This window comes from Neodiprion fabricii, chromosome 2, assembly GCF_021155785.1.
Source record: "Neodiprion fabricii isolate iyNeoFabr1 chromosome 2, iyNeoFabr1.1, whole genome shotgun sequence".
NCBI lineage: Eukaryota > Metazoa > Arthropoda > Insecta > Hymenoptera > Diprionidae > Neodiprion > Neodiprion fabricii.
Genome location: NC_060240.1, coordinates 16986849 through 16998432, shown reverse-complemented (window position 1 = coordinate 16998432; position 11584 = coordinate 16986849). Strand labels below are relative to the sequence as shown.

Sequence of the window (11584 nt, the reverse complement as noted above, 5' to 3'; positions counted from 1 at the left end):
TCCACATAGCTGCAAAACTTATCATGTCACATTTTAAAATTTTATACTAAAATTTCATCCATAGTATTCGAATAAGTAGTTCTTACATACTATGTAACGTAATACATATTTAACATATTGTAACGACTATACTACATAAAAGGGTTCCCGGTGCGTATTGAGTAAATTCTAAACCAAGGAATACTGCACCCGGCAAAAACAAATTAGGTGAAAGTAGGTCGAGTAGGTCAGGTAATGACAGGTAAATGTTCGCGTCTCAAGGTCTTGAGACTAACTGGTTCTACTATAATATGTATTTGCGGAGCAAACGTACATACTTGATCAAACAACTGATAAGGAAAGCTGATCGGTTACGGTGTCAGCTGTATGTTGACATGTATGAAAGGTGTGAGCAAGTTCGTTGCATTTTGTTGACGAAAAAATTTAAAGACGGATTTAATCTCTGGACGGATTTTCGTGATCACTACTCGGCCGGTAAGTGAGACCGAGATGATCAGGGGACCACAAAAAGCCGCATTACCGATCCAAAAGCTTCTTTATCGACGAAACCATTTAACGTGCAAGCTATGAAGATACGCAAAACTTATTAGGGCGTTGACTGAGGATATATATCTCTTCAGTCAACGATTATGGTAACCGCCATGTCTATGCAGGGTACTAACGCTTATTTAAATCAAAGTAAGCAACTTGCCACCTAATTTGTAACGCTTCCACTAGAGGAATATTTGGTAATTTTTCGAACCGTTCAGGGGACCCCTCCACCAACAAACATTGAGTGAAGGTTTGAGACCTATGTACTACAGCAAAATGCATAAATGCCTTAACTTTCTGGCCTCATTGCTTGCCGTCCGAAATAAAATGTGAGTTCCACTCTATAACATTAATTTATTATCAGTGTTTGTCATTTATCGCAGCTGACCATAGACATATTCTGCACAACTTCACAATAAATTTAGTGCAGTGGTGGTGCAGTGCGGAAGTTTGGAAATAGGAATACCATGCGAGCGAACTACCACCGCGCTAGGTCAATTGTGAACAGTGTTGCCAACTCATTAGTTTTTCCACTAAATCTGGTTGTTTTTATTCTAGGACGGTAGAAAAAATGCACTTTTGGTAGTGAGTAGATTTTGTCAGTCGTATGGTTGGTCATCAGTTTTTACACGTTTTAATTCCTTAACCATCAGATGACAGCATGAAAAGTAAATCTTTTTTCCTTTTCTTCTTATGGATGTTACAATTTATATCAATAATAAATATTCATGTTCTAATAACAGTAAACTTCATTTGTTTTTTCTTTTTTTATTCGAATTTATTAACGGTATATTGACGTCCAATGCTAATGTTATATTACCATGTATTATAAAGTAATAATTAGATCCAAATTCTATTATAGATGTTCATTTAATACATACAAATAAGATAATTATCTTGAGGCAAATATTCGCGCGCTAAATTGAAATAAAATTTTTAATTCAGTCCACCAGGGGCAAGTTTAGTGGTTTTTCAGTGGAATTGATTGGTCGTCTTAGTGGGAGAGAATTCAGAGTGTTGGCAACACTGATTGTGAATAATACTTCAGACCGCGCAGTCTCTTAAGTCTGTGCAGCCGATGTGTATCCCATTCTCTCACGTGAGCTGCATCGCTAGTCATTGTCAAATAATTCGTATAAAATTGAAGTCGCATTTTGTTTCGGACTGAAAACAAGTGAGCTGGAAGATTAATTCAGGGTACGTTCCGAAAATAGCTCCCGGTACTGTTAACAATCTTTTATTTATTTTGGGCTGCCGCGTTTGGAACTAGCCTTAGTGACTAGCTCTGTCGCTGCCTAGTGAGTCTTATAGCTATATTCATAGTCCTTCCTTGAGGAACAAGAGCTCTGTTCGTTTTAGTTACACTTTTATGCACTTTTTACACTTTTCCTGAATCTAGTCAATGGAAGGTGCCGTTTCCTAGGGAAAGTGTAAAAAGTGTAGAAAGTGTAACTATAACGAACAGAGCTAAGGATTCCTTGTTTCTCATTTCACATTTCATACACCCGTATTCATAGTATCTCCTTATCTCAAAGATAAAGGACGCCTTGATGAAGGCTTCCTTGAATCTCAGAGGCGTCCTCGTTTCATAGTCACAACTTGGCTCTCCCTTCCAGAAGGAAGACATATTTAGGGATATGTGATTGCTTATGGTGGTGAAACTGCTGATCGAAGCACCACTCGGCTATATTCATTGTCAAGTTGCATCGGTTGATGAGAGTGTATAACCTCAAAGAAGTTGACCTGTAGACTGGCTATGATCTCTGCGTCATACAGGTCATAAGTGCATAGACGCCAAGCGCAAGTGCAAGCATTGGCTACATGAAACGAAACAGCCAATCGCAGTGCCGAAGGTTTCCTCAAGGAAGCTCGAGACCTGCCTTGAAAGAAGGAGGCCAATAAGGCTCAACAAGGTAGAAAAGTACTCGAAATTCTTTGGCCAATTCTTTTGCTTGATGACCGTAGCCTGAGTACGCGTGTTAAGAGTAGAGTAAATTTTGAGTTCGTGAGAAAGATGAGTAGAGTCACGGGTTTTAGTTGAGTCTCTCTCGTTTGTAAAATCAAGTATAGCCGAATTTCGGTGTACCGGGTCGAGGCGCGTTATCGGGTTTTGCAGTGTCACCTCTCGAGTAGTTCGGGAAGTGCCGAATTGGAGTGCTCGGATTAGCGGATAACGTTTTGGAGGAATTTGAGAAGGTTTGATTTCAGATGCGTTGCGATAGCGTATAATTTAGGTTACGTTTAGTTGCGCCTGCACTGAGTCCCGTACCCCTTAGTTAAGATAATGTAAATTGAGTTGTGTTACCTTGAGCTTGTTTTTAGTTGAAGTTAAGTTTAGTGGTGCTTGCGCTTAGTTAAGTTGCCGTTCAGTTAAGATAATGTTTAGTCGAGATTGCCGTTGCGTTGAGCAGCAGTTGAGACGAGAAGTTTGAGTATTGAGGTTTGGTTGCGTTTGAAATATAGTAACGTTTGCGGATTCGTTTAGTTGAGATAAGTAGGAAATAAGCTTTCGGTTAAGGGGGTATTCTAGTGTAGAAATTTGAAAAAATCGATTTTTTTTTTTTTTTTATATTTTCAAAGCTTAACCTTTTAAGAATGTGTCCTTGAAAGGACAAGTCAAAATTTCAATTATTTTCAGAGATATAGCTATTTTAGTGACACGTCTTCAATACTGGCTCGGCTGGAACGAATACTTTAAACGCGTTTTTCTCAAAACTACATTTTTCAAAACGGTTGCCATGATTTCTCAAGTTCTATTGAACCGATTTACTTGAAATTTGGTGAGAATCTTCTCAATACATGTCTCTATCGCACGAACCATTATTATAACGAAATAATAATTTTTACTATTTTTAAAAAATTCAGAAACGTCCAAAAAAGTCAAAAAAAACGTATTATTTTTTTCGGACAGCCGTAATTTGGCAAAAAAAAATTTTTTTTCGACTTTTTTTTGGTTAGTACGATAGCTGCATTTATGTAGATTAATAATCTTTTTTTTTTTTTTTTTCTGATGACCACAAGGGTAGAAATCGTGGCGACGAGGATACTGCCTTTTGTTTTCCCCTTCCACTTCAAGGACGCATAATTCCATGAAAATTTATTTTTTTGTTTTTAAATTCATTTTGTGTGCTCTTAATATATAAATAAATAAATGATAAAAAAATGGATAGTAAAAATATCAATAGCTTTTATTTTATTCACCGTCAAAAAATGCTCGAAATTCGGGCCTCTAGACTAGAATACCCCCTTAAGTTATGTTGTCACGTTTAGATTTACGGCAGCTCGCGGTAGCGTCGAAGCTCCGAGTCGGGTGAGATCTCGGGTGAGATTGAGGACGCCGTCTGTTCGGTAGCCCGACGGCGCACCGTCGAGTAATTAGTTTTAGTTTCGGTTTCGAGTGATTAGTTCTAGTTTCGGTTTCGAGCAATAATCGCCATGGAGAAGAAATGGCGAATTTGCAAATTCAGAATTGCGTATGAAGATTTTGTGATCGTTGAGTGACATTTTAGTTAAGGAGCCGCGAGCTCAGTAGAGTAAGAAATAGAGTAGGTTACGTGTAACTTTCTGTTTATTTTTAGAATCGCGAAGAGCGACTTTTGGATTATATTTTTTTTGTTTTTGTATCACCGCTATTGGGAAATATAAGATTTTATTTTACTTCTTTTGTTAAATAGCGTGTGTATTTCGAGTGTCTCTCTCTCTCTTCAAATATTACCCCTCCCCTCTCCGCGGTACTGAGCTATCGAGCATATGCCCGAGGTATAGCGCATTAACGATTTCGAGTCGTGTTAATCACGCCAGGTTCCCAACAAAACTTCGCGATATTGTTTTGAGATCCAGGGTACATCGTGGACGCCAAATTATTGTGCACGCGTTAAGTTCTCGGTCATTTTCTCCGAGTGACCGAGGAGCGGGAAAACTCACAATATATATATATATATATATATATATTATATGCAAGAAGGCGCTAATCGTGACACTCGAACTCAGTACGGCATTGTTAGCGACTATGTGCGCATTGTAAGCATGGGCTGGGCTTGCGCACCTTCGATTTCTGCAAGTGTGATGCGTTTCCGGTCCCACGTGGTTGCAATTACCGAGGTCCTAGTGTAGTATCGAAGGCCGCGGTACGCATGCGGAAATTGATTGTGCGATAGCTAATTTTTGTCCCGTGTTCATTGCCATCGTAACTTGCGGCCAAAAAAAATTAGCTGTCGCAGAATCAATTTCCGCATGTGTACAGGCGTGTTGGTCGAAATCGTGAAGGATCAGTGGAAATTATACAAATTGTTCTTACATTCAATTAAACCCCCTTTGTAAAACTTGGGAGCGATTATCTGAACGATACTGGAGTTATTTTATATACAATTTTTTGTGATTCTACATTGAACCTGACAATTTCCCATAAGGATCAATTCCAAATCACGAAAAATTAAAAGTAGAGTAACTCTGGTATGGTTCAGATAATCGCGTTCAAATTTTACACAGGTGTTCAAAGTAAAAACAACTTGCCTAATTTTCATCGACCTAGACTAATTTCGACCTAGACGCCTGCATACCCTTAATAGGTAACACCGCTCTAAGATTTTGGATTTTTTTTGCTTTAACAATATTTTCGGGCCACAAAAACAATACCCAGTTGGTCCCGCAGCGAAAAATTTCTCCTAAAAGGTTCAATTCTCAATTTTGGCACAGTGCCTCGAAGTGCGCGCTGAGTACTCTTAAATCTTTAAACGCATTTTTCTCGAAAACACTTATTCAAACTGAGAACACAGATTACTTGAACACCATTGCATGGATCGATTTGAAATTTTGACAGTAGTTTCACAATTACATAGTTATCGGAGTGCGGAGCCATTTTAAAAAATTTAATATAAACTTTTTTTATCAATCATTCACTGCTTATTTCTGGCCAATAATGGATTCATTTTTTCAAAACGCACCATTTTTTCAAAATTCGATGTAAAAAAAAACCCCACGTGGTTCCATAGGCAATAGTATACAAAGCGTGTTTATGTTAACTGTGGACAGACTTCTAGGGTGAGTAGAGGCTGTCTAGGGAAGCATTTTGAGGTAGACAACCATGGTCGGAAATTCATCGTAATGGCTGTGGAGGGCTTTGAGGAATTTGATACCCCGCGCTTATTCGTAATGTGATGAATCAGATGTGATTACTTTTGACACAACCTTTAATTCAGCTGCAGGCAACAGTACAAAGTTCTTGAGTGAAATCAACAAAACGATAAGCTTAAAAAAACGATAAACAATGAGAAAAATTAGAAAACAATTGTTTGTAATTCGGAATATGTAAAATTCGTTATGTGTCACAGGTGGCTACTCTACATACTGTGACCATGCACACTTGAGCTTTTCGTTTTCCATAACTGTTTAAAATTCTGTTTATAAGCACCGAAAATTGTTTTGTTATTTTTTATTACCAATTTTATTGTTTTGTTGACTTCACACAAGAATTTTGTACTGTTATCTACGGCGGAATAAAACATTGTGTCAAAAGCGATCACGTCTGATTCATCAGACGATGAACAAGCGCGCGGTAGTAAATCCTTCAAAGCCCTTCACAGCTGTTAGGATGAGTTTCCAACCATGGGAGTCTTGCCTCCAAATGCTTGCTTAGACAGCCCCTACACACTCTAGAAGTCTGACCAAAGTTAACATCAACACCCAGTAGATTATAAAAAATTTTGTTCCAGCTCTCATACTGTACGAGATATCCGTCCGTCCTCTCTGAAAGGAGTTTAAAAAAAAAGTGATTTCAAAGATTAGCTCTATCTCCGCCATTTTGCATCGAAATGATGATACACTTTTTTTCACACTCCAATTATATGTGTTAAATAAATCCTCGGAAAAGAAATCCTATTCCTTTTTCCATACTCCTAAAATAAATTGTCAAAGTTAGGCCTTTTTTCGGCCGTTAGAGTGGTGCTATCCCTTTACTCGACTGATCTCGACGAACGACTGTATACAAGATCGTGGTATACCTGATGATTTTGTTCGATCGGTAAAAGCTATAATTGGAAACGATGAACAATTAGCAGCTAGATATTTCAACCAATGGAATTTCATCCTCAGTGTTTTGTTTAATACGACTTTTATTTCATTTGGGTAAAAAACGATTCGCGGTAATCTTTCATCAGAAATTTAAGGTATCATAGTCTCCTTTTGTATAGTTACAGTTTTCGCACTTGCACTTTTCAACGTTTCTTTTCATAATTTATACTTGCTAATGGGGAGCTGAACAGCTGGATGGACTGAACTGTTTGAATTCAAAGTCAAGAACAGACAAAAAACTGTTTAAATCGTTTTCAGTAATGTTATTTGCGTCGATGACGGCAAACATGAATCCATCATTTCTACAATCTAACAGAAATGAACCTGAACAAATTTGGGTAAAATTTGATTTGGATTACGGGGTGCCCTGGTCGATTTCAATATTGACGTATTTATATATATATATATATATATGGGTACGTCCAATATTTTTCGACCGCAGCCTGCAGGCTTGGGTCAGCGATTCGGCTGCTGATTTTTTTCAAGAAAGTAGGTTATAAAAAAAGACAATTCTCCAAATTTGAGCTTAATATAAGAAAACCTGGTGGCTATAGAAATTTTTGAAGTTTTTAATAATTCAATTTTTTAGTTATTTTCACGATTTTTTCATGGGAGCTCTATGGGACTTAAAGACTCGAATCAAACGGCATTCCCCTTTTCTGACCTTGTATTTTTAAGAAAAACATAGTTTTTTACTCCGAAGCAAAATCCAGTTTAATTAGGACCCTTTTCATGAACTACTATTTTAGCAAAATTTCGCATAACTTTGAAACGCTGCCAAGTCAACAATTTTCCAAGTAGACGGCCAATCGACGGCTCAAATTTTTCGTCTAGGTATTCGCTGTGAGCCTCGCTCGTGCCGCCACCTAGCGGTTTCAAAAGCTAAACAGCCGGCGTGTTAACTTACATTAGAGGCATACTGATAAATAACCAAATCAGCAAAATATTATCAAATAAGTGATATTTCCATTGTAACAGTGAAGTGAAAAGTTGAAAATAATAACGAGTTGAAACTCCAGTAGTATGTAGCAATATAATATCAATAAATACACAATGAAAACCACTACCTTTTACGAATAAAGGTTTTTATTATTCTACTTGATAGTTTTTGTTTTATTAGAAAAAATTGGTGGCTGTAAATTTACTAAGATGCAGATAACATGAATAATATTATCGATGCAAAAGAACAAATGTTCTGGAATTTTATACAAAATTTGATATGTTTTAAGTCGTTGCATAATTCTTTCTACATGAATTCGAACTCTTGCGATGTTGTAAGTCAGATCTGTTTCTTCTTTCGAAAATTCTGATTTTTTTTCCAAAAATGGTGGCATAATAAAAAATACTCGTTTACCACTTGCATCAATGATAGATCTGATTTCAGGAAAACCTTTATCTGCTAAAACCACATCACCATCTTCCAATGAATCTACCAAATTCGATTCAATAGTTAATTGGGAATCACCTTTTCTACCGCCAGCAACTTTCGATTTGAAACAGATGAACCCAGATGGTGTGATTCCAATCAGTACTTTTGCTGTAAAACCTTTCTTATAATGAGAGTAACAGTAAATACGGTCGTCAACACTTGACGGAACATCTATCTTGAATTCAGTGCAGTCTATGATAACCCGAGTATTAGAGTACTGAGGTTTAAAATATTCCGGCATAGTTTTCTGTACGGCAGCTCTACTTGGCCAAAACACTAGATTTGCAGTTGACGAACTCAAATATTGTAAAGTTGAAAAGAATATCTTGGAGATAGTTGACCGATGTAAACCAAAGAAAATTGCTATGGCTGAAAATGTCATCCAGTTTTTGTTTTCACTAAAAAAATTAAAAGCCTCTGTTCTCTTGTTATTGTAGATCTTTCCAATGGGTTTTCAGTTTTAGATAATAAAAAATTAAAGTTCTGGAAGTTCACTCCAGCAATATCTAATAAATCTTCATCTGTCTTAATAGATGGAAAACCACAGAAACTACGCTGTTTCCTATTTTGAACTATTTTATGTGATGCAGTTGGAAACTTGTAAAATATACAATCACTAGTTTTACCGTTATTTTTGCAGTTAACAGCACAACAATTGTAATTCCACATACCGTCTATTGTTTCTCATACAAAATGCTATTACAACACACGCTGGCTCAACTCACTACTCGCCACCCTGCGCGCTGCAAGCATCCCTCCAAGCGGCGGCTCACAGCGAATACTTTATCACTACCGACACGAATTATTATTAATATATTATTAATATATATATGTAGTATATCACCAAATATCTAAATCCACATATAGCAAATGTGAAAAAGGGTTTAACAACCCCATTCTATATGCAATTTTGAACAAAAACATTAACACATTTTCATTTGACAGAGAAATAAAGAAATGGCATGGATTCTACGAAATCGCAATAGGGAATTTGTAGAATTATCTACGATAGTAAATTCGTAAATGGTTTGCCTGTTCTTTGTGTTATTGCGAAAAACATGACCCCGCAAAAAAAAATGCTCTACTCAAAAGCACCTTTTATCACACATGCACTTGTTGCCTAGCATTTTTGAAGGTGTATTGTATGTGTGGGTTTATGTGTGCAAGCACACGTGCTTTGTGTGTACAGCAACCAAGGTGTACCAGAACTATATTGTGTGTCACGTAAACTATACTTTGGTTCATTCTAGTACCTATACCAGCGGCTCGCCATAAAATACCTGTCCAATTATAGTATTGGGTGAAGATGATCCATTAAACTTTCCAAGCTTCTACCGCTTCCGATTACGGGATGGCAAATTCCTGAACATTTCAATAATTATTTCGTGTAACTTAAATTACAGTGGAATGGATTGACCACCATAGACAAAATTTAGTGATACATGAAATATTCAGTATTTATGTGTATTCGAACATTTAACGATCTAAACTGAACTTTTTTTAAAAAATGCAAAGCTTTTTATCATCCAGCTAATTATTCAAATCTTATATTTTTGGATATCTTTTGTTTACTGTAAAGATCCCTATAGATTATCAAAAAAATTTTCATAAACAGTCATCTATAGAGTGGATCAAAATAGATTAATTTCAATACGATTCCATAGTTGTTCATCAAGATTTGAATTTTACGCTACAACTATACTAAATCGTAAGACTATTTGAATGATTTTCAGACCATTTATGAACATCTGGTCAGTGAATAAAATAAGCATAAAAGCAGTCGAATTAGATTGAAAACACCAAAATTTCTAGAATTTATTTCTATTCTACAGGGTGTTTCAGAACAATAATTTCAATCTCTAAGAGGTTATAGGGGTTGTCCAGACAAGAAATTTCGTCCGAACTACCTGTGGTTGGAGCAACATCATTCTGGCTGTAAATGGGATCATGCCGACTATGGGTGATTTACGAAAAATTTCTCATCTTGGCAATCCCTATAACCTTGCACTGTTTGATACTGCTATTCTGAAACACCCTGTATAATAGGTTTTATTGGTATTATGTAATCGATGTTTAAGTCATGTTCATAATCATTGCCGGAGGTCACATTGCTGGAGATTTTTTGAATAATTATCTCTTCGTAACCCTTGATTGATAAGATCTAGCTAATTAATCCTTACGATGTTTCTTTCTAAATGATAACACACACAAATCGAATGCTATTTTCACGATTGCTTTCCAAACCCATTTAGAAGTACAGAATATAAAGTTTACCCTATAATTATGTATGCGTGTAATCTAATAAGTCTGCTGTTGGGCATAACAATTAGAGGAGGAGACAATATCAAGATTACAATCTATCCGTATCAAGTTGACAATTAAATCACCATTATTAAACTTGTTGACTTAGTAAATAGGACTTTATATATTACAGAAATTTTTCTCACAGCAATTTCTTCAAGCATACTAAGTAGATTTGTAGTGATTGCTCATACACAAGGATAAATGCAGATAGTTGAGGCATTCGTTGGAAAAATTTAACATTTTCACATGGATCAAGCTTTCCAGAAATTTGGATTTTGCTCCAATCTTCGTAGGAACGTAGTGTACCAATTTTGCATAATAGAAAGAGGTACAAAATTTTCAGAAGGGTTCGGTAACATTTGCTGCTGTGTCACAGAGAAACTTGAAACATAGTTGAAAAAGTGTGCTAGCATTTTCTGGCTGAATGTAGTCATTGCATTACTTGTTTCTTCCGCAACAGCGGCACTCTGTTGTTCTATTATACTGAGGGGCTCAATAGATATACCAATTTGAGCGTCATGCGAAATTTTTTCAACTCCAAACATCGTTTGATTGATATTTTCAAATTCGTGGTTTTTCTTGAGGTTTGAAATTTTGAAGATTGCCGATGGTTTTGCATTTGAGATAAATCCAAGATTCTGCCAATTTGGCGGAGCATTTGGATCTGGCCAGCTGAAGTATACTGAAAATGACAAATTTTCGTGACATCAAATTATACAACTAATTGAATCTTTGATTGGCCTTACTTGATGTATTAACCAACTTACCAGCTCCGCCTAAACCATCAGGAAATGGCACTGTGCCAGTAAGAAATATGACAACATGATTGACATTGTCCGCGTCGGGAATAGTAATAACATATTGTGTTTCGCCCACTTGTTGGAAGTCTGTTTGTACCTATAAAAATTAAGTTTTCATTGAAAGTATAATTTTGTCATTTATTATCGTCACCGATAATCATGCTATCGTAATTCATAAGAATTTTGGATGATTTTGATGACAAATTTCTAACTAATAAAAAGTTAGGATCGATTAATTGTCAAAGCTGGATTTTTCAATTTGACATATAGCATTTCTAAGGTTGGATTCCAAAGTTAAAGTGCTACTTACCAATCTTCCGGATACAATTAGTCCGAACATGATTACAGTTTATTAGACGTATAATGTAGAACAGTAAACAACATTTAAAAGATAACCTAACTGTCACGCTAGTACTGTATACATTTGTTCCTCTACCGGTAAACTTTTACG

At 36.3% G+C, this 11584-nt stretch overlaps 1 protein-coding gene across 1 annotated transcript; it reads right to left on the bottom strand.

Moving 5' to 3' along the window:
• Positions 1–10248: 10248 nt before the first annotated feature.
• On the bottom strand, positions 10249–11584 carry LOC124176616 (protein OPI10 homolog). Its single transcript, XM_046558156.1, has 3 exons — positions 11444–11584; positions 11101–11230; positions 10249–11015 (listed from the first exon to the last, which is right to left on the bottom strand). The coding sequence occupies exons 1-3, from the start codon at positions 11471–11473 to the stop codon at positions 10585–10587; spliced, it is 591 nt and encodes a 196-aa protein (XP_046414112.1). The 5' UTR covers positions 11474–11584; the 3' UTR covers positions 10249–10584.

Coding starts and splice junctions, on each gene's coding strand:
- LOC124176616 (XM_046558156.1), bottom strand. CDS start 11,473: ATGTTCGGACTAATTGTATCCGGAAGATTG. Junction 11,231..11,443: donor TAATTGTATCCGGAAGATTG/GTAAGTAGCACT, acceptor TAATTTTTATAG/GTACAAACAGACTTCCAACA. Junction 11,016..11,100: donor TGATGGTTTAGGCGGAGCTG/GTAAGTTGGTTA, acceptor TGTCATTTTCAG/TATACTTCAGCTGGCCAGAT.